Source organism: Ursus americanus, chromosome X (genome assembly GCF_024610735.1).
Source record: "Ursus americanus isolate L20-20 chromosome X, mUrsAme1.1.p, whole genome shotgun sequence".
Classification (NCBI taxonomy): domain Eukaryota; kingdom Metazoa; phylum Chordata; class Mammalia; order Carnivora; family Ursidae; genus Ursus; species Ursus americanus.
Genome location: NC_142164.1, coordinates 20,028,212 through 20,051,780, shown reverse-complemented (window position 1 = coordinate 20,051,780; position 23,569 = coordinate 20,028,212). Strand labels below are relative to the sequence as shown.

The 23,569-nt window shown below is 36.6% G+C and overlaps 1 protein-coding gene across 4 annotated transcripts in view; it reads right to left on the bottom strand.

The window, feature by feature from the left end:
• Positions 1-23,349, bottom strand: part of ZNF280C (zinc finger protein 280C) — a 60,677-nt gene extending 37,328 nt beyond the window's left edge. For 3 of the 4 annotated variants that reach the window (XM_045793823.2, XM_045793820.2, XM_045793822.1), the window contains exons 1-6: positions 23,225-23,341; positions 14,948-14,993; positions 14,783-14,829; positions 8,017-8,163; positions 5,604-5,669; positions 5,367-5,503 (exon numbers count right to left, since the gene is read on the bottom strand). In XM_045793823.2, the coding sequence (XP_045649779.1) occupies positions 5,367-5,503; positions 5,604-5,669; positions 8,017-8,163; positions 14,783-14,813 (381 nt within the window). In that variant the 5' untranslated portion in view covers positions 14,814-14,829; positions 14,948-14,993; positions 23,225-23,341. Of the gene's footprint in view, positions 1-5,366; positions 5,504-5,603; positions 5,670-8,016; positions 8,164-14,782; positions 14,830-14,947; positions 14,994-23,224 lie in introns of all 4 variants that reach the window. The other variant, XM_045793821.2, reaches the window with a different exon arrangement.
• Between the last annotated feature and the right edge of the window lie 220 nt (positions 23,350-23,569).

Here is a 23,569-nt window from a genome sequence, read left to right as displayed (position 1 = left end):
CCATATATACAATGGAATGTTACTCAGCTATCAGAAAGAACGAGTTCTCAACATTTGCTGCAACATGGACGGCGCTGGAGGAGATAATGCTAAGTGAAATAAGTCAAGCAGAGAAAGACAATTATCATATGATTTCTCTCATCTATGGAACATAAGAACTAGGAAGATCGGTAGGGGAAGAAAGGGATAAAGAAAGGGGGGGTAATCAGAAGGGGGAATGAAGCATGAGAGACTATGGACTCTGAGAAACAAACTGAGGGCTTCGGCGGGGGGGAATGGGATAGGCTGGTGATGGGTAGTAAGGAGGGCACGTATTGCATGGTGCACTGGGTGTTATACGCAACTAATGAATCATCGAACTTTATATCGGAAACTGGGGATGTACTGTATGGTGACTAACATAATATAATAAAAAAAAATTTAAAAAAAGTTCACATCCTTTGACCCAAATATTCCACTTAAATGAATTTATGCTAAGGAAATGAAAATATTTAATGGAGAATTATTTATAATAGCAAAAACCAAAAACCTGTATGTCCGACAATGGGGGAATGGTTAAACAAATTAAATGATAGACTATAATGCAACATCATACTTTTGAAAAATAACCAAAAACAAAGAAAAATGTTTCCAATATAAAATTCAGTAAAAAAAGAGGAGCACATATCTGTGTACAAAATATAATCCCGATTGATATATTCTATATACCACACTATCTGCAAAAAAAAATCAAAGTTCAGTATGTATTGTCTTCTGTTTCTTTTCTAATTACCGCCCCCATATATAGTACCTTTATAATAGGAATATAAGGATCTTGCTTGCATGTTTTGTGCTTCCAAGTTGAGAAAAAATCAGGTTTTAAGAATTTTAGTTTCTTTATTAATTTTTCTGTTTACATGGGCTTAGTAAGAAGTTACAGAAACAGATATTGAACTGAACCAAACCATTGCATTCCTAGAATTTGAACATAACAGGCAGATTTCTGCATTTGAGCCTTAACATGTATTATATAAAATGGCTATAGACTCAATGATGGCTTTATGACTTAACTGTAACCAAGCATAATCTTCTGCAAGGTAAATATTTTCTCCAAATATTTGCACTTACAGATGGAAAATACTCACTAGCAATTCTCCAAACAGTTCTTTCACAGAAGTTCCTCCAAATAAAGTTAATACTTTAAACCTTTCCCTAGGTGATAACTCTGGCCAATTAAGTACCATCATTTCAGAAAGCAGACATATTAGTCAACAAATAACTTATTAAAATAATTCTCCAATTGGGAATTTTTTATATCTCATAAAATAATTCAGAAAGATAGCAAATACAACAGTGAGGTACAATAGGCAATAGACTGGGATTTACAAGACCTCCATTTATTTAACTGTGGAACCTTGGGCCAGTCACTTCTGAGATTCAAGTTTTCACCTTTCCAACTGAAATAACAGCCACCAATTATTGTCTATTTAAGATGTACTTGACTCTTTTATAGTCCACGTATTATCAGGTAGTTATCACAACAGTACTAATAAAGACCTAATATTATCTCCCACCTTATAAATAGGTAAACTGAAGTTCAGTATAGTTAAATAAGGTTCCCAATACAACCCACCTTGTTATCGATCATGAAGCTAGAATTAGAACCGAGGTTGGCCTGGTTATAAAGCCTGTGCCCTTGGGACACCTGGGTGGCTGTCGGTTAAGCATCCGACTCTTCTTTTTTTTTTTCTCTAAGTAGGCTCCACACTGGGCATGGAGATCACAACCTGAGCTGAGACCAAGAGCTGGAAGCTTAACTGATTGAGTCACCCAGGCACCCCAGGCATCCATCCGACTCTTGACCTCAGCTCAGATCTTGATCTCAGGGTCCTGAGTTCAAGCCCTGTGGGTGCGGAGCCTACTAACAACAACAACAACAACAACAACAACAACAACAACAACAACAACAACAAACCTGTGTCCTTAAGCTGTATCACACTGACATTAAAAGGGACAATAATAATTATCTTCTAGACTGCCCTAAAGAGTTGTGGTAAAGAGGGAAAAAAAAGTTAAAATTTTCAGAGAAAATTCCCTTACATAGGATTCTCAATTTATTTGAAAATATAGATCTATCATTCTCCACCCTGACTCACATTAGAATCACCTGGAGAGGGGCGCCTGGGTGGCACAGCGGTTAAGCGTCTGCCTTCGGCTCAGGGAGTGATCCCGGCGTTATGGGATCGAGCCCCACATCAGGCTCTTCCACTATGAGCCTGCTTCTTCCTCTCCCACTCCCCCTGCTTGTGTTCCCTCTCTCGCTGGCTGTCTCTATCTCTGTCGAATAAATAAATAAAATCTTAAAAAAAAAAAAGAATCACCTGGAGAGTTAAAGAAAAATCTATCATGCCCAGGCCTCACCGCAGATCAAATGACAAAAAACTGTTTTTTAAAACTCCCTAGGATTGGGAAACCGATTGAGGAGCTTCGATTAAACAACCATGCCCACAAAAACAAAAATTTCTGAGTTTGAATGAGCTCTAGTTTCTAAGTTTTTTAATGTGAAAGACACCATCCCCTCCATTGTTCTCCTTCTCTAGGTCCAAGGTAGGAATAATTTTCATCTATCTCCATGTAAATAATCATGTTCCCTTTTTGTTTTTTTGTTTTTGCTTTTCTTAAATGCCAAACGGCTTATCATAGCATGAGAAATCACTGAATTAGTCTGATTCCAGCTAAAATAAAATAGTTTTAGCATTTCTGGCAGGCTGCCATTATCAGGTACACCTATTAAGTTTTTATTAAAAACAGCTCGTGGTTGCTTAGAGGATCCAAGTTTGACAGCCAGTGGTTTGGGTAAAGTTTCTCATTTTAAAAATGAAGAAAGTGAGGCCCACTGAGGTTGTAACAATGCTTTAGCTAGGAAGAGAATCAACACTCAAATCTTTCATTTTCAATCTAGATTTCTTGGACTACTACTCCAGGACTCAAATTATTATTAATTGTTTCAGAATGTAGATACAAGTTTTCCAAAAATCTGATTTTTAAAAAGGTTGTATTTAAAGTCCCAATGTGGGGCTCAAATGCTCGACTCCAAGATCAAGAGTCACATGCTCCTCCAACTGACCCAGCCAGGCACCCCACAAAAATCTAATTTTTGCTTGAAAGTTCAAAGCTTATCACTGGCAAGAATATGATCAGGTTTCGGGTTTTTTTTTTTTTTTCCCCTACGACAGGCATGCTTTGTACATTTTTAAGGACTGAAAAACTGCGTGGCAGATTCTAAAGGTGGCCCCCATGACTCCCTCCTGATATTTACACCCTTGTGTAATCTCTCCTTGAGTTTCGGTGGAACCTGTGATTGCTTCTAACCAACAGAATATGGCAAATGGGACAGAAAGTACACGATTATGTTATATAGCCCATTTTGCTGAGGACTCACTTTCCTTTGCTGGCTTTGAAGTAGCAATCAGTTATGTTAGGAAGGCTTACATGGCAAGGAACTGAGGGCGGTCTCTGGCTAACAGCAGCAAGAAACCGATGCCCTCAGTCTGACAACCCACAAAGAACTGGATACTACCAATGACCATGTGAGTTTAGAAGCAATATTAAATGATATGGCGCTCTGCCTGACACTTTGATTGCAGCCTTGTGAGACCCTGAAGCAGAGGACCCAGTAAAGCCATGCCCTGACTGCTGACTAACAGGAACCACGAGATAATAAGTGAATATTTCTTTAAGCTGCTAAGTTTGTGATACTATTGTTACGTAGCAATAATTAATACATGGTGCTTTGTTGATCATCTATTCAAGCAAAAATGGCATTCCATTAAAAAAGCAGTTAGTTCAGTTTGCAATTCAAGTGATTTTCCTCAAGAAAACCTTCATACTGTAGATACAGAAATCTTTTATGAATATTACATTTTGTCACACAGTATTTCAAAAGAAGTTTATTTGTCAAGGATTGAGAGTTAATAAAATTAGAAACAATTTATTACTTCTTCAAGGTTATTCTCAAGTGAAAGTGAAATTTTTCTACTGTGAGTGCCTGATGGTCACCAATACAAAAACTACCAGTACTGTTTGGTGACACTGCCTTCATTCATATTAAGGCACCAGCAGTTTTACCCTCCATGCTTTTACATCATCAGTGCAAATGTTGACAGAGTAAAAAGAGGAAATGTCTCAGTGTAATTATCACAACAGTTTTAACTTCACGAACCTCTGAAAGGGTCTCAGGGAACCCCAATGGTCTGTGAACCACAACGTTGCTCTAAGGCAATGTTTCTATGTATAGCAATGCTTAAATGTATGAATGGATGTGCGTATGCGTATTTAAAAACCTCTGGGCTGCGGCACCTGGGTGGCTCAGTTGGTTAAGCATCTGACTTTGGCTCAGGTCATGATCTCAGGGTCCTGGGATTGAGCCCTGCATCATCTGCTTCTCCCTCTCCCTCTGTCCCTCCCCCTGATTATACTCTCTCTCAAATAAATAAATAAAATCTTTAAGAAAATAAAATAAAACCTCTGTGCTAACCTGGATTGAGATCCCAGATCCATCTTTTATTTACCAGTTATATGGCCTTGAGTGAATTATTTAACCTGAGTCTCAGTTTCCTCAACTATAATATGGGGATAATAATCGTGCCTACCTCATAGGAAAATCATAAGAATTAAATGATATTAATTTACATACAACATTTAGAATAAAGACTTACCCATAGTAACAGAATAACAAATGTTAAATATTACCATTAACTATTACTTCTGTTAAAAGTTTTTTTTTAAGATTTTATTTATCCATTTGACAGAGATAGAGACAGCCAGTGAGAGAGGGAACACAAGCAGGGGGAGTGGGAGAGGAAGAAGCAGGCACCCAGCGGAGAAGCCTGATGTGGGGCTCAATCCCAGAACGCTGGGATCACGCCCTGAGCCGAAAGCAGACGCTTAACGACTGAGCCACCCACGCACCCCTGTTAAAAGTTTTAAAAGCTAAGCCATGAAAGTATGTTTTCAGAGTAAACAGCAACAATGATCTCAGAACAATCTTCCCAAATGAGAATACCTGGTTCTGTTTACTCTCTTAAGAATTTTGCCATTATGCAACATTCATTACTGATCATTATTTTACTCACTTTTAGATAGCCTAGTTTTCAATATTATACCTATTTAATCTAAGCATTTTACTTGATTTATTGACAAGTTGGTTAGTTCCTACAGTTATTACTTTGGGTATTGGTTGAGCTGTCATAAAGATAGTGACATTTTCTGATTGTGATTATGCTTTTAGTGGAATGGTGACTAGCTATGATAGTCCACAATGCTAACTGGGTATTATAATATCCAATGCATCCCTGAGCTAATTGTGTAGTTTCAGAAACACTTACTGGTTTAGACACGTTCTGAACAATAACAGAGTTCTGTGAAGATTTAGATTCAGGATGAAATCTAGGCAATGCAGCCACTGGATTTGATGTTGGATCTTTGTAGTGTTGACTTGTAGGCTTGAATGGATCAGTAACACCTGCATTTTAAAATTACATAACATATTGAGTATTTTTGTATACAACCAATTTTGTCAAAATATTTCACTTTAAGATTAAAATGGTATAATAATACTATACCTTGAGAGAGGGTCTCATTCTTTATTCCCTTTGAAGATGAGCTGGGGTTACCTCTGTTCAAAATATCTACAAAAATTATGTTTATTTTAAAACTCATTATTTGAATTGAATATATATTAAGATAATAAAAAACTTTCCAAAAATATATCCACATACAACTAAAATTTAAGTATATTTCTTTCTCTTAATGGTGACCCCAGATCAAACCCTTCCCCAATTCCCATGTCACATTCATACCCCTAAAAGCCTGGAAGTTTCTTTAGGGGTAAGATGGTCACATTACCTGTATCACTCCTCTTGAGTTCTGAGAGGGACACTATTGAAGACTGCAGACTAAATTTAATCTAGAGTTTACCAGAGTATCTCAAATCTACTACTATGCCAAAAGTCAATTTGAGCCTGACATGACCCTATGAATCAGTTTAAGATTGCTCACTCCTGTACCCATGTGAACCCATAACTTCTAGGTTATTATGGAATCAAATAAAAATTTGGAAGAGTAGAGATTTGCCTAAAATTGTTAATCAGGAAAAGGTACAAACATTTTAAAAATCCCATAAAACTTCAAAAAATTTCCTTTTCCCCTCCTAGTAGAAAAGAACCAGATCTCATAGAATAATTCTATAAGGTAAAGGGTCACACAAAAGTAGGGTGGTTTTATGATAACGGAAATTCAGTTCTCTAAGACTAGGCACTACAGAAGTTTTCTAGGAGAAAAATCTGCTCAAACAACTTGATATGTTTTCATTCAGAAATTTAAAATAAGTATTTACTCAAGCCATTACAGAGTTAAACCTATAGTATTTTTTAGTGACTGTAGTCTATCAAACACAACTTTTTACCATCCCCTCAACTTAATGATGGTTCTATATAAATATTTAGCTCATATTCCATATACCAAAAATATTTTATGGCTCACACATAAAACATCAATAAAAATCACTTAAATTTTGAGTTCATTTAGAGAAGAAATTTCACTGGGGTCAACTTTCTTTTTGATAGAATCACTTAAAACTAATACACATTATTACAGTTATCTATAGTTGATATAAATCCAGCTTGAACCACCATGCTTTCAATAAGATGATCTGAATAATAATTTTGAAATACAGTAATATTTCAGGAAAAAAAATCACAGCAACTAGGAAACAATAATTATAATATTCTGTTCCACTATGAGCAACAAACATGCCAACATACTTACCTCATTTTATAATTGAAGTGACATTCTGCTTAGCACCTCTCAATTTGCCCAAGGAAATGATATTGACAATTAAAGTATTCTATTTTTGATAAAACCGAATAGAAGTGCTATTTGAAGTTTAGAGTCAAGAGAAGTAATAACAGGGCTTTCAAAAATTAAAAACTCATCTCTTTTTTTTTAAGATTTTATTTATTTATTTGACAGAGATAGAGACAGCCAGCGAGAGAGGGAACACAAGCAGGGGGAGTGGGAGAGGAAGAAGCAGGCTCATAGTGGAGGAGCCTGATGTGGGGCTCGATCCCAGGACTCCAGGATCACGCCCTGAGCCGAAGGCAGACACTTAACTGCTGTGCCACCCAGGCGCCCCTAAAAACTCATCTCTTAACCACAATATTATGAACTGCCATGGTAGGTAAGAAAACACTGGTATGCTGGCTACATTCTTTGCTAAGTTCTTCTGGCTTAAAAAAAGTGAATATAATGGAAAAGAATCTATGTCCTCTTTTCTAACTCTAACTGAAATCTAACAATCTACAAAATTACTGGACGTGTTCTGCTAGAAAGCCATGAGGATTAAGTGTGCTAACTGCCTGCATTGTACAAGTACAGTGGCTAAAGACCAGACCCTCCCTCCTTCATGAATATAATCAGGAGTTGTTGGAAGATGAGTGTGGCCAGAAACTACAGCCCATGTTGGTACACACACTAGAGACTGTATAATCATGCAGTGCCTATTCATTTTGTAACCATGATTCAATATGACACTGTGATGAGGCAGTTGCCTGGATGTGAGAACCCCCATCAGAGACTAACACAAACTTATTTAGTATTCTGATATTTTAAGCAAAGCATTCCAAACACTTTCTTTTCTAGGTGTGTTTGGGCTTAAGGGAGAAAAAGTTAACAAACAGGTGAATAGGGTACTTAGCTCCACTAAAACTTAAGATTTCCAATTTCAGAAGGCATATAATGCTGTTAGGTAATCCTAACCTTTAGTTAACTTAGTTAACATTTCCCTTTTCTCTCAAATGATATTTTGACCTCTCACCTTACTCAAGTCCCCAACCACATCCTCCCTTTGATTCTCACAAATTCTTACTGACCTGTATGCTCCAACTCCTTACAGAATAACAAGGACATATAAGATAGCCCACAGGTTTTTCTATGAGAAACAGCAACTTATAAAACTTTACTGAAATAAATGCTTACTTGAAATGGCTGGTTTTGAACTTGATATCTCTCCAACAAAGATCAGCTCATCATCATCTTCATCCAGAATTTCTTCTACTTTCTTCTGCCATGGCTCCAGTTCTTCTTCTTCACATTCCATAAAGAGTTCTGCCATTTTTGAATTATCTAATTTTCAAAAGGAGAGAAACATCTTATTTTTTAAAATAACTTTTTGCAGTGCATAGTATGATATTTAAGATATACTTTAATAATATTAATATTAATTACTGAGTAGATATTTGCAGTCAGTACATGGTAGCAAAAGAAAGAGACTCAGCTCAATCTCTAAGATCTAAACTAGTAAAATTAAGCTAGCTGGCTAAGTAACAGATGACAGTAGTTATTCGTAGCTGCCAAGAAATTTTAAGAATAATCAAATCCAATAAAAACTTGAAACATAAAAAAAGAATAATCAAACCCAGGAAAGAATACCCAATGGGAAAAAGATAGTCTCCTCAACAAATGGTGTTGGGAAAACTGGACAGCAATATGCAAAAGAATGAAACTGGAGCACTTTCTTTAAAAAAAAAGATTTTATTTATTTATTTGACAGAGAAAGAGAGAGAGGGAGCACAAACAGGGGGAGTGGGAGAGGGAGAAGCAGGCTCCCTGCTGAGCAGGGAGCCCAATGCGGGGCTCGATCCCAGGACCCTGGGATCACGACCTGAGATGAAGGCAGATGCTTGACTGAGCCACCCACGTGCCCCAGAATCTGGACCACTTTCTTACACCATACACAAAAATAAATTCGAAATGGATGAAAGACCTAAATGTGACACGGGAAACCATTAAAATTCTAGAGAACACAGGCAGTAATCTCTTTGACATCAACTGTAGCAACTTCTTACCAGATATGTCTCCTGAGGCAAGGGAAACAAAAGCAAAAATAAACTACTGGGACTTCATCAAATTAAAAGCTTCTACACGGTGAGGGAAACAATCAACAAAACTAAAAGGCAACCTATGGAATAGGAGAAGATATTTGCAAATGACATATCTAATAAAGGGTTAGTATCCAAAATAAATTTTAAAAAAAATTACAACTCAAGACCCATAAAACAATCCAATTAAAAAATGGACCAAAAACATGAATAGAGGGGCTCCTGGATGGCTCAGTCGGTTAAGTGTCTGCCTTTTTGGCTCAGGTTATGATCCCAGGGTCCTGGAATTGAGCTCTGCATTGGGCTTTCTCAGCAGGAAGCCTCCTTCTCCCTCTCCCTCTGCCTGCCGCTCTGCCTACTTGTGTGCTCTATCAAATAAATAAAATCTTAAAAAAAAAGACATGAATAGATCTTTTTCCAAAGAAGATATACAGATGGTCAACAGACACATAAAAACATGCTCAACATCACTGCCCATCAAGGAAATAAAAATGAAAACTACAATGAGATATCATCTCCCAACTGTCAGAGGGCTAAAATCAAGAACACAAGAAATGACAGGTATTGGTGAGGATGTGGAGAAAGTGTAACCCTCGTGCACTGCTGGTGGGAATGCAAACTGGTGCAGCCACTCTGGAAAACAGTATGGAGGTTCCTCAAAAGTTAAAAATAGAACTGCCCCACAATCCAGCAATTGCACTAGGAGGTATTTACCCAAAGGATACAAAAATACGAATTCAAAGGGATACATGCATCCCTATGTTTATAGCAGCATTATCTACAAGAGCCAAATTATAGAAACAGCCCAAATGTCCACTTACTGATGAATGGATAAAGAAAAGGTGGTATGTGTATACAGTGGAATATTACTCAGCCATAAAAAGAATGAAATCTTGCCATTTGTAACAATGTGGATGGAGCTAGGGAGTATTACACTAAGTGAAATAAGTCAGAGAAAGACAAACACCATATGATTTCACTTATATGTGGAATTTAAGAAACAAAACAAATGAGCATAGGGGGAAAAAAGAGAGAGGCAAACCAAGAAAAAGACTCCTAACTATAGAGAACAAACTGATGGTCATCAGAGTGGGGGGTGGAGGGGGACGATGGTTGAAAGGTGAATACCATCAGCCTGCTAGTGCTGACCAAGCACTCAGAGGTCTGAGGAAGCATTTTAATGCCTCCTAAATAAATATGGATAGATAACCATTGAGTACCAGAAATATGACTAAACCTCCAAAGTGAAAGACCAAAACAATAAAACAGATTAAAAGCTCTTAAACAGAGATAGTACTGAATGCAAAATTTATTAGAATATAATTAGCATTTTCAGAGAAATAAATGTTATAAAAAGTAACATTCAGAAAATAAAAAGTTTAAAAATAAGAAAGCCAAAATTCAGTAAAAGAAAAACCCAAATGCCAAAGTTGAATAAATGTCCCATGAGTGGAACTAAAAGACAAAAAATATATATACACTAAATAGATGAGATTATTAGAAATCAGTTTCAAAGGTACAATTCACCTAATAAAAGTTCCAGAAAAATAACAGAGAAAAAGGAAAGGGGATGTAACAAAGGAAAAATACAAAAGAAATTTCTAGTTCTAAAGGACATAAATGTCCAGATTGAAAAAGCCTTCCAGGACCCAGCACAAAAATCAGGAAAAAAAAATCTACAGTAGAGGAATATTTCATGAGACTTGAGAATGCTGGAGATGGAAACTATCTTAAAAGCATCGACAGAGAGAGAGTTAGAGAGTTAGAATAATGCTTTCAAAAGTATTAGTGAAATAATTTTCAATTTAGAATTCTATAGCCACCAGCCAAGGTTTTCATCAAGCATGAGGTACATATTCCTTCATCAAAAATAAAGATCACCAACATCATGCAAAATTTACCCCCTATTCACCCTTTATTTCTTAGGAAGAATCCACCAAAATACGGGACTTAAGAAGGAGAAAGATACAGAATGCAGAAAACAGGACATTCAACACAATACAAAGACAAAGGAAAGTCCCAGGATAATAACTGTTCAATAGGTCTAGATAACAACCAGCCAGAATAGAGCAAGAGAACATTACTCCCAGGAGGAATGTCTCCAGGAGACCAGACACACACACACACACACACACACACACACACACACACACACACACTTAAAAATTAAAATGTTAGATTACCTGACAAGTTTTACCATGTAGAAAATTGAATTAAGAGGCTATAGAAGGGTGTAAAAAGACTTGACTATAGACTTTAATAAAATTTAGCAAATTTAGTCAACTATATTTCAATAAAAAATAAAATAAAATTAAGCAAATTTTAAAAAATGAAACATTTAAATATCTGGGCATACACAAAAAAGAGAAAAATGTTATATCCATAACATATTAATACCATAATACTATACTCATTAGTGAACAATATTTATTATGGTTATTATAATAAAAACATTTAATATGATTTAACAAAAAATTGAGATATAAATGCAGTGGGAGATGTTTGGAAGGAGGGGTAAGTGTAAGAAAACTAAAATCATCATGCTCCATTGATAGAAAAATTATTAGGTAATGGCAAAAAAATGATGATTTAAGAGACAGCAGTATGTGTAGGTGTTTTAAAAATTTAGAAAAATGGAGGGGCATCTGGGTGGCTCAGTTGGTCGAGCATTTGCCTTCAGCTCACACATCATGATCCTGGGGTCCTGGGATCAAGCCCCACATCAGGCTCCCTGCTCAGCAGGGAATCTGTTTCTTCCTCTGCCTCTCCCACTCTCCCCCCTGGCTTGTGCGCTCTCTCGCTCTCTCTCTCACTCAAATAAAATCTTAAAAAATATTTTTTTAATTTTTTAAAAAGATTTTACTTATTTATTTGTTAGAGAGAGAAAGAGCGTGAACACAAGCAGGGAGAGCAGCAGGCAGAGGGAGAAGCAGGCTCTCTGCTGAGCAGGGAGCCCGATGTGGGGCTCAATTTCAGGACTCTGGGATTATGACCTGAGCCGAAGGCAGACACTTAACTGACTGAACCACCCAAGCGTCCCTTCAAAAAAATTTTTTAATTTAGAAATATGGAAAGAATTATTAGAAAAAAAGCTAAACTACTGAAAGTGAATGCCTTGCAAAAACAGGGAGTAACAGGCCCATGCACACCACTCTCACTCCTACCCTTCAAGAAACCCTGGTTACGCAACTTATAACTTTCAGATTATTTTTTAAAACTATGTATGCGTTGTTCTGCTTTTAAAAAAGTATTGGGGAGATGCCTGAGTGGCTCAGTTGGTTAGGCATCTGCCTTCAGCTTGGGTGATGATCCCAGGACCCCTGGGATCGAACCCCATATCAGTCTCCCTGCTCAATGGGGAGTCTGCTTCTCCCCCTTCCTCTGCCCCTTTCCCACTTGTGCTGGCACACTCGCTCTCTCTCTCAAATAAAATCTTAAAAAAAGTATTGAGGGAGCCCCTAAATTAATTTAATAGCAATGGGGATGGATACAAGTGGTGCTAGATATATGGAGTGAGATGTGGCTGGAGGAACAACTAAAAAGTAACAAAACAAAACAAAGTAATAATTCCTGGATTCTGGTTTAGACAATAATCATTTGGGGTTTTTTTTAGACAATGATATCTTTATTTTTTAAATGCTATCATTTCTAAAGGTAATTTTACTAGATTAAATGTCATTTCTAATTTTGACTCAAAATTAGGGTGTGAAAACAATGATTTGGGGGAAGGTTTACAAAAGAAACACCATAACAAATAGAAACTATTCTTTTGAAATTATTTAAATTTGGGGCGCCTGGGTGGCTCAGTAGTTAAGCATCTGCCTTCAGCTCAGGGTGTGATCCCAGGGTCCTGGGATGGAGCCCTGCATCGGGCTCCCTGCTCCACTGGGAGCCTGCTTCTTCCTCTCCCACTCTCCCTGCTTGTGTTCCCTCTCTCGCTGGCTGTCTCTCTCTCTGTCAAATAAATAAATAAAATCTAAAAAACAAAACAAACAAAAAAAGAAATTATTTAAATTTAATTTCCTCACCTATACGGGTATGCCAAAATCATTTCTTGGCATAATGTTGTTTAATGTTTAGTGGTCTACTTACCATAAAACAAAACAAAACAAAAACCTTCTCACCCTTCCAAATGTAACCAGTTTAATGAACTTTCTTTTCTAACTTTACTTCAAAAACACACACACATAATGGTCTAAGTCAAATAATTAAAAGAGTAACTCACAGTTTAGCATTTGCGTATTCTGAATACTTGAAAATACCATCCTCATTGTGTCCCCTGGAGTCCTCCTTTGTAGTGTTTCTTCTATCTAAAATATTCTTCCTCCTTACCTTATATTGTCCACGTTATTCAAGTATAGTAGAAGGAGCATGGATTTGACATCAAATTGAATAGTTCAAATCTTCATTGCACCATTTCTAATCATGTTACTCTGGAGAAATTACTTGAATCTTGTTTTCTCACCTCTAATATGGGTATATCTACCTAATAGAAGTGGCAACGTAGACTGAGAAAAATGTGATATAAAGTGCCTAATCTAACCTCAAGTAAATACTCAACAAAATCTTAATTTCCAACTCTTGGTTCAGTTACAACTTCCTCAATAAACAGTAGACCTTGTTTTTCTTCCACCTTTTACTACATTGGGATTCTATGCCATGAAGTTCAAGATTTACTATATATGATTTCAAACTGCTCACTATTTCTTAATGTGTATTTTTTTAAGTCGGCTCCACACCTAATGTGGGGCTTGAGCTCATGACCCTGAGATCGAGTCAGATCCTCTACCGACTGAGCCACCCGGGCACCCCTCTTAATGTGTATTTCTTTACTGTACACGTCTAACTCCAAAGTAAGAGTGAAGAACTTATTTTCTTTTTTCTTTTTTTTTAAAGATTTTATTTATTTATTTAACAGAGATAGAGACAGCCATCGAGAGAGGGAACACAAGCAGGGGGAGTGGGAGAGGAAGAAGCAGGCTCACAGCAGAGGAGCCTGATGTGGGGCTCGATCCCATAACGCCGGGATCACGCCCTGAGCTGAAGGCAGACGCTTAACCGCTGTGCCACCCAGGCGCCCCAGAACTTATTTTCTTCTTCCTTTGTGTCTTCTCCTATACACAGTAGTCTCCTGGATAAGCATCAACACTTAACATGATAATCAGTGAACTAAGAAACAAGGCAGTCAGGCAATGCCAATTTTTTTTTTAAATGAGGGACACTGATGTATACAGATAATAAAAAAATAATTTATATCTGTGTTGATACCATGGTCTTGATACCATGTATGACACATAGGTCTTCCTCATTTTTTTTAACGGGGTACTACCACTGTCAATATATTCAAGATAGATTGTTGAGTAAAAAAATTTTAAAGGCACATAATAACATATATAGTATGGTCTTATTTAGAAATTTTTTGTCTATGCATAGAAAAAAGTTTGTGGGTTGCGGGATGGGATAACTGGGTGATGCGCATTAAGAAGGGCACATGATGTGATGAGCACTGGGTGTTATACTGAATTGATGAATCACTGAACATTTTATCCAAAACCAATGATGTACTGCACCTTGCCTAATTGAATTTAAATTAAACAAAAAGAAAAAAGAAAAAGGTTTGTGATCACGTATACCAAACCAATAATAGTAGTTATCTCTGGAAATCAAGAAGAAACACTTCATTTCTACTGACATTTTTATTGTATATCGATTGTTCTTTTTTACTATGAGCATGTATTACTTTAATAAATTTAAGTGTTTTTTTTAAATGTGTATACTTCTGTTCTTTTAATCTTTTCTCATGAATCAAGGTCATCAGTACAAAAGCCATGCATACTAGTATCACTTGCAGCAGCAATACTTACTTTTTGATTGAAAAGGGTTGTCGTCGTCCATCAAGTTGCAGAGTCACCTAGGCACCAACACATGACATCAATCAATTTTATGAGTTACTTTAACACCAAATATTGAAACACGAAACTTGGGATTCAGAAATCTTTGGGTCTAATTTTGATCTCTAGCAAACTCACCATATGACTCCAGGGAAGATAGCAAGTTAAGTCTTAGTTTTCTGCCCTATAAAATAAAGATACCTACTCTTAGGGTGGATTTGTTAAATGTATTCACATTTAATCATTTTCTCCTACAAAAACCTTACCTTTTGAGTTTGACATGTTTGATATACACATGCTGGCTTTACCTAATTGTAAATGCAAATTTAGTAAATAAAATGCTGAATGTATTAAGCATTTATTACTTGAAGAAATCAGATGGATTGTTAAATTACAAATAAGTTTTGGAAAAGCACCTTTTTGTAAATATGAGTAATAACCTTGTACTACATGTTTTAGTCAATCTCAATTTCGAAATGCTAAGTGACATTAATCTTTAACCATTACTCATTCGCCATATTTCAGAAATAAATGTAATTATTACAAGAAAACACATACAAAAAAGTTTTAGTTTATATATTTTTATTTCTTACTAACACTAGCTGCAAGGAATAGAAAATTAGTTGGATAAACTTCATCATAGATCAATTCATTAAAAAACAATTACTCCTTGCCTTCTGTGCTCAAAGTGATATGCTCAGTTCTAGGGAAAAAATTAAGATGAATAAATCATAGTCCTTGCCTTCAGAAGGTTACAGTCTAATATATCTACAGTTCTTTGAGCTTTTAAAAAAGCTGTTGTATTAAACATTACCAAAAATTGTTTTTGAATTGCTTTTTTTAAAGCAGGAATTTGTGTTCTGAATTCTCATGCATGCATATTCTTTATATACAAAATAAATGTGTTTAAAAACCTATTTCAGTTACAAAACAAAAAAAGCAAAAAAATTAGTCATCAGAAATCTAAAGTATTAGGATGAACAGAGCTGAGTCTTCACATTTGTCTGTGTTTTCAGACTGGTAAAAGCAAGCTTTCCTGCTTTTTCCAATTCCAAATTATTTAGATTGAATTAGACCAAAGGAAAAAAACCTATTTTAACTCTGGAAGAAGTTACTGGTATGAATGTTTGAATTACTATCACAAGGATCTCAAGTGAATTCTGTACTTAAGTAAACTTCCCTAGCTCTGAGATTTGACTATTCAAATCTCTTTAACTCAATTATTTGAATAGTTACCATTTCTCCCTGAACTAGAATTAAGGCAATGCATATGTCAAGTAAATAAATACATGTCAATTCTTGCTCAGCATTAAAGAACTATTACTACCAGGAACACAGATTTTTTTTAAGAGTCACAACTACATAGCCTATGGAGATTCATGTATAACACTTTTATTAAATGCTCACAGAAGATACTATTAGCACAAATAGCCTAAAATTAGTACTAAACATAAAAGTAGTTTATATAAACAAGTCATATCCACTGCCTATGACTACAGAGATGAATTCTGAGGCCCATAACAGCCACCAAGGAGCTTCAATTGGTACATTTATAAACACTTCAAAAAGTCAGAAATCCTCAGATGCCATTAGAACCATAACTTCATCTAAAGCTGCACTATCCAATAAAATAGTCAAGCCCCCCAAAACTATCACCACAAAAATCTCTCAAGTCATAATTTCAGAGTTTTGGTGACACTGCAAGGAATTACATGGGCGATTAAGTCATCTGTCAAGAAATGGAATACCCAGCAAAACATGCAATGAGGATCTTAGAGCTTCCATAATAGCAGCTCCAGAGGGTCTCTAGGTTCTGCAACTCAGAGCTGGCACCAAAACAGGCAAAAAAGAAAAGAACTCTCCACTTCAGCTATTGACTCAGGTAGAGATACTATGCCCATGTTTAATACACTGTTCCTATGGGGGAAAATGAATTCCAAGTAACTAATGAAAGACCTCTTGGAATACAATCCAGTTTTTGGAGACTGCCTGTATAAGTAATTTTAATTGCTATTTAGATATTTTATGGTTTCAGTTTCTAAATATTTAAAACTTACCTATCTTTTAAGAGTTCAATTCTACAAAATTTTCAAAAAACATTAATAGATCAAAATAGTTAAAATGGTAAATTGTATGTTATGTGCATTTCACGCCTACTAGGATGGCTGTAATCAAAGAGGCAGACAATAACAAGTGTTGGCAAGGATATGGAGAAATTGGAACCCTCATACATGGCTGGGCAGGAATATGAAATGGTGTAGACACTGTGGAAAATACTTTGGCAGTCACTCACAAAGTTAAACATACTTACTATATGACACAGCAATTCCACTCCAAGTGAGATAGAATTGAAAACATATGCCCATACAAAAACTTGTACATGGGAATGTGTATAGCAGCATTATTTATAATAGCCAAAAAGTGGAAACAAACCACATGCCCAAGCGATGAATGGATAAACAAAATGTGATATACCTATACAATGGAATAATATTCAGTCATAAAAGGAATAAAATACTGATGTATACTACAACATGGATGAACCATGGGAACATACTAAGTGAAAGAAGCCAGTCCAAAAGACCATGTATTGTATAACTTCATTTACATGAAATGTCCAGAAATGGCAAATTCATAAAGACAGAAAATACAGTAGTGGTTGCTTAGGGCTGGGAGGGTTGGGGGTGAAGTGGGGAATGACTCCCAGTGGATATGGGGTTTATTTTGGGGGTGATGAAAATGTTCTAAATTGACCGTGGTGATGGTTACATGCCACTGTGAATATACTAAAACCATTAAATTTTATACTTCAAATGGCTGAATTGAATGTTGTGAATTTTTTTAGGATTTATTTATTTATTTTAGAGAGAGAGAGAGTGAGAGTGTGGGGTGGGGAGGGAGAGAGATAGAATCTTGATCAGACTCTCCACTGAGCATGGAACCCAATGCCGGGCTCAATCCCAGGACCCTAAGATCATGACCTGAGCTGAAATCAGGTCGGATGCCTAACCAACTGGCCACCCAGGGGCCCCTATTATGTGAATTTTATTTTAATAAAGCTGTTAAGAAAATAATAAGGTGGTAGGATATAAGCCTGGGAGTGATGGAGTCACTATGTGGAGAAAGAATGTCTAAGAAAGAAACCAACAAAGAAAATAGCAAAGCCATAAGATTCTGGGGTAGAGAAAGAGACGGTAGGGTAGGTCGATACTCAAGTTCGGATAATACCATTTAAATACCTGAAGCTAGCCATGATTGAAGTAAATTAACTATTAAGATTTTTCAGTTAAGGGAAGGAATAATTGTTCATTTCTGGTTTAATCTACCTTGAGTGAGGTGTCTTGCATTCAAGATTGATAATACACTCACTAGTGGCTTATTACCCCCACATTTCTCAAACTAATTGATCTCTGGGGAAAGAGATATTGCAGATGGTGCAAGAGAGCTCTATCTAAAACAATATATTGTTTTGCTATCTAAACTCTTTCATATATACAATACAGTCTTATTAACTGTAGTCACCATGCTATACATTACATCTCCAAGGCTTATATTACTGGAAGTTTGTACCTTTTGGCCATCTTCACCAAATTCGCCCATCCCACACCCCCAGCTCCGGCAACCACCAATGTGTTCTCTGTATCTATAAGTTCTTTTTTTTTTTTTTTTTTAAGATTTCACATTTAAGTGAGATCATACAGTATTTGTCTTTCTATGTCTGATTTATTTCACTTAACATAACGCCCTCAAGGTCCATGCATGTCATGAATGGCAGAATGTTCTTCCTTTTTATAGCTGAATAATAGTCCATTTTATATTTGTACACCAAATTTTCTTCATCCATTCATCCAATGATGGACACTTTGGTTGTTTCCACGTCTTGGCTATTGTAAATAATGCTGCAATGAACATGGGGATACAAATATTATTTCAAGTTAGTGCTTTCATTTCCTTCAGATAAATACCCAGAAGTGGAAATTGTTGGATCATATCAGTACTGCTGTTTTTGTCTGTCTTTACTACTGCATTTTCATCAAGTACTATCACTTTTACTGCTGCTGGCTAATGAACTAAAGAACAATGGAAGAAAATATCTAAATGATGCATTTGCACTAAATGGACAAATGACAGTACAGTTAGCTATAAAAATGATGGTATTTAAAAGATTCAGATAGAAAAATCTTGCCATTGTTTAGATAGGTATGAAAAATGCAATACAAGTAGGCAGTGACTTTGTTTCATCAAAATGTATTACTCACTCAATGTATTAAAGTTAATTCAAATAGCATTGATTTTGTAGTTTTGATTATTTTATTTCATGATTGCGTAAGAGCTCTAGAAATATTTTAAACATTTTAAGTAGGAGGATGTCTATGAAAATGTTTTCTTATAACAGAAATTAATTGGTATGGTACTCAAATGCAAGAAACACTGGATTATACCTTGATTCCTTAGACAATTTCATTGTTACCTAAACAATTCAAACTCTCAAACCAGGTTTTGGGAACAAATCACATATAATTTAGAAGGAAAACTTAGGCTCACCATCTTTTTTTTGTTTGTTTAAGAAATTTTTACATAGTGGGAATTATTTTTTTGAAAGTCTGAACACATGAAGTCCTGGCATATTTTGAGAAGGTATTTCTTTAATAACTTTCCTATCTCCCCCTTATTTTATTTAGGTTTTCAATTTTTTTCCTCTGTCGATGTTCAGATTTCATCTATTTGTAGAAAATAGCTAGTTGACACTACAACTAAAGTTCATTAGCATAAACACTTTGCAAAGATTGCTTATATTTTAAAATATGTTCTTTAATGTTAGTTTTTGGGGTGCAGTGTTATAAAATTTACTTTCTGCAAAGTAATTTTTATATCATACTAAGGTTAAGATTTTACCTATAAGAATGTTTTTATTGCACTTCATATGTAAAAGGCATAATCTGCAGAAAAGACTAAAATAATTGGCTTTTCAAAGCCAAATTATATAATAAATATTTTATATAAGTTTCATAAGATATTCTATAATCACTAATTACTAAAGTAACCTCAGGAAATATTATTAATTAATTCACATTTTATAGGAGTAAAACTTATCCACTATGGAAAACGTCAAGTAAAAGAGTAGAGTACAATGATGAAAACACTTAACATAAGGGCTGAATAACTGGAAATTTTGAATCTACCACTTTCTGATTGCCAAACCTATAGGATATTTAATCAACCTCTCTGAGCTTAGTTTTACTACCTATAAAATAAAAACAGTAATATCTTCCTTGCAACACTATTAGGAAGATTAAATAAAGTACGAGAAAAAATATTGTACAGTACTTTGCATTATTTTACTCAACTTTTCCTTGTTCACTGGAAGTCATATTACAAGTTGATAAATATAAACACTAAAAGAAAACAAAATTTTAGTTCATATAAAGAACTGTTAAGATATTGTCACCAATAAGGTACACCAGATCAGTAGTTCTCAAGCTTTTTGGTCTCAGGATGTCTCAGGACCTCTTTGCATTCTTTTTTTTTTTTTTTAAGATTTTATTTATTTATTTGACAGAGAGAGAGACAGCCAGCGAGAGAGGGAACACAGGCAGGGAGAATGAGAGAGGACGAAGCAGGCTCCCAGCGGAGGAGCCTGATGTGGGGCTCCATCCCAGGATTCTGGGATCACACCCTGAGCTGAAGGCAGATGCTTAACGACTGAGCCACCCAGGCGCCCCTGGACCTCTTTGCATTCTTAAAACTTGAAGACCCAAATAAGCTTGTTTATATGGATTATATCTGTTGATACTTACCATATTAGAAATTGAAAATTAGAAAAAATTAAATATGTATTAATTTATTTAAAGTAATAATAAGCCCATTACATGTTCATATAATATTTTAATGAAAACAACTATTTTCTAAAACAAAAAATTTAATGAGAAAAGTGGCACTAATTTACATTTTTGCAAATGTCTTTAATATTTGTTTCATAAAAGACAGCTAGATTCTTTTATCAGATTCTGAAATGTATTTTTTTCTAAATATATACAAAGAAGTACACCACGTTTCAATCCTTATTAAATATCTAATAAGGATGATTTCACTATTTCTTTATTTTAATGTAAATTATTTGTAAAAGGACTTAAAATATAAAAAAATAAAACAAAAACGGTCTGTTTTATCCAGACGATACATAGTGATCACTATTTTCCTTGACATATTGAGGGTTAATAAAACCACTCCTTAAAAGAAAACTGCTTTGCAGAGAATGAATCAAAAACACATTTTTGATACAAATTACTGAGTAAACCATGTCTTCCTGAGTCATTATTTAAAGCCTGATGAAAACCAAACATTTTCAAGTCCCTCTCTGAAGCAGGAGGACAGAAAAAAATATTGAGGGTTCTATATTTAATTAGTGAATATATCATAAATATTTTTGTTCTTTGAAAAGTTACTTTTGAAATAACAGACTATGTTTTCAATATGTTTCCTATATCCAGTCACTAAAACTATGGATTACTTTCTATTCACAAAAATCACTTTTCATTTAAGTATTTTTCCTGTCCAATTAGTATAACATCAGCAACAATTTTTTGGTATGGTTCTAAACGTCCTCTTGAATAAAGAAAACAAATGGGGGAGAAGCAAGGGTACTGAATTATATACTCTTTGCACTTAACTCTCCTTTTCCACTAAAAAAGCTGGTGCTGGGTAGTAAAAACACTGAGCAGAAGAAATCATATTGGACTAGAAAACTTAAGTGAGGAAAATGGGTTGAACAGAGGAGCTGAAATTTGGAGCCCTTCAACACCACAACTTTTTCTGATGGAAAAAATGGGCTATTGGAAGAATGGGCTATTTTTCAACTTTTCAAAATGCCTGGAAAAAAAACGGTATCATTTAAATACTAAAAAGTTGAAATGATATGAAGTCTTAAAAATGAAAATATAAAGGAAAGGGGAATTGAAAAATATCTCCTATATTTTTTAGGTGAGTGTCCTTGCTTATTCTCCTTAACCACCTCATTCCCCGGAGAAGTGAACCGAGCATTGGAGAAGTCAGAAGACCTAGGTTCAAGAACTGGTTCTATCACTTTCTATCCAAGTGGCCTCAGGCAAAGTCTTCTCCTTGAGGCTGTCTTCTCACCTTGTAAACAGGTCTACCTAACACTCCACAGCTCACCTTAAAAGGAACGATTATCAATGAATATACAAATGAAAGACGCAATTATAGTGTAATTTGTACCGATGTTAAAGCACCAAAGGCTCACAGCCCTAACTTAATTTTACAAGTAAACCAGTTCCCTCATAAGCTCAGTGAAGTTTCTGCTTAAGGAGACAGCTTGAGTTTTTACAGTAACCCCCAAAACAGGACATCTCACAAATGCTAAGAGGAGACTTTTGTAGTTTGAAACTCTCTTTCTTGGTTTCAATTTTATTTTTATTGGCATGAAAACACATTAAAACTCAACCTAAACCTGAAAACAATAAAGGGAAAATTTAAGTTCACAGATTTAAAAAAAAAAAAACACTAAAAAATCTTTGCAAACAAAGACAATCCCTTGGATGAAGATCTCCTGTGCTTGAAGAAGCTGGCTCACTTGACATTTTCTTCTATGATTTCTCCTCTAAAAAGCATTAAAACTGAGATAACTTAAGAGGAACTCCCTCTGTGTCTAGAGAAGGATAAAACCTCAAAATGAAATAATTTTTTCCATCTCAGCAAAATGTGCAAAGCTCACTGTTAAAAAATTGTGTATCTAACTCCACGTTTCTCCTTAGAGCTCTTCTCTTCTAGACAATAACTGAATGGAGCACAATTTCTACAACGAGCAGCACAGTCCCTTTGGCAAGAACAAGGGTATCAGCACTGAATGACCAGTAACCGGGATGAGGGAACCGGGACTGAAAGGAGGGGCCCAAGGGGCCCAGAAGCCAGAAAGTTCGGAACCTCTCTGGTCTCTTTTCTTAAGACTGAAGAGACCTCAGGGTGGGCGGGTCTCGCCAAACATTGGTATCAAATATACAAAAGACCAAAGGGAGTTGCCTCCAGAAAAAAACGCCAAAACCAGGCTGAGGACTGACAGACGCACAGGCCCTGGGTGGTGAGGAGGCAGCGGCGGCGGCCCGCCCGGCCACGGCCTTAGCGGGCCGCCAAACCCTGCCGCCGAGCAGCTACCTTTCCGCGATCCCTCCCCCGCCGGGGCTGGCGCAAGATGGTGGCCCACCCGCCACCGCGCCGCCAAGTTCGTCCCCTCCCCCGCTCCCTGGGCGATCCTAGCAACACACGCCGGCATCCGGACCCTCAACCTGCCCCCCTCAGGGCCGAGCCGGCGTCGCCTCCCTCAGAGCAACGCGGCCGCGGCAGTGTGGTAGAGCCGCTGCCGGCTTCAGCGAGAAGCGGCGGGGGCGGGGGATCACTTACCGTGAGCAGAGCAGGTCGCCCTGACTGGGACTCGAAGGAGGAGGAGAAAGAGGAGGAGGAAAGGGAGGAGCGCGAAGACACTAGGCGGCGGCCACAGAAACAGCGGCGGCCTCGGCGACTCCCAGCGCGGAATGAGCGCCTCAGACCGAGGCAAAAGTATATAACTACGCGCACTGCCTCATGGGTAGACGCCAGCTCCTCCCCGCCCCTGCACATCCGGGTTTCTTTTCTAACCGACCCGGGAGGGCGGCGCGGACATGTGCATGGTCTTACACTTTCTCGAAGGCAGAGGCACTGTGGCAGGGGTACATAGGCCACGGGCCTCGTGGGGAGGGCCAGGGTAAG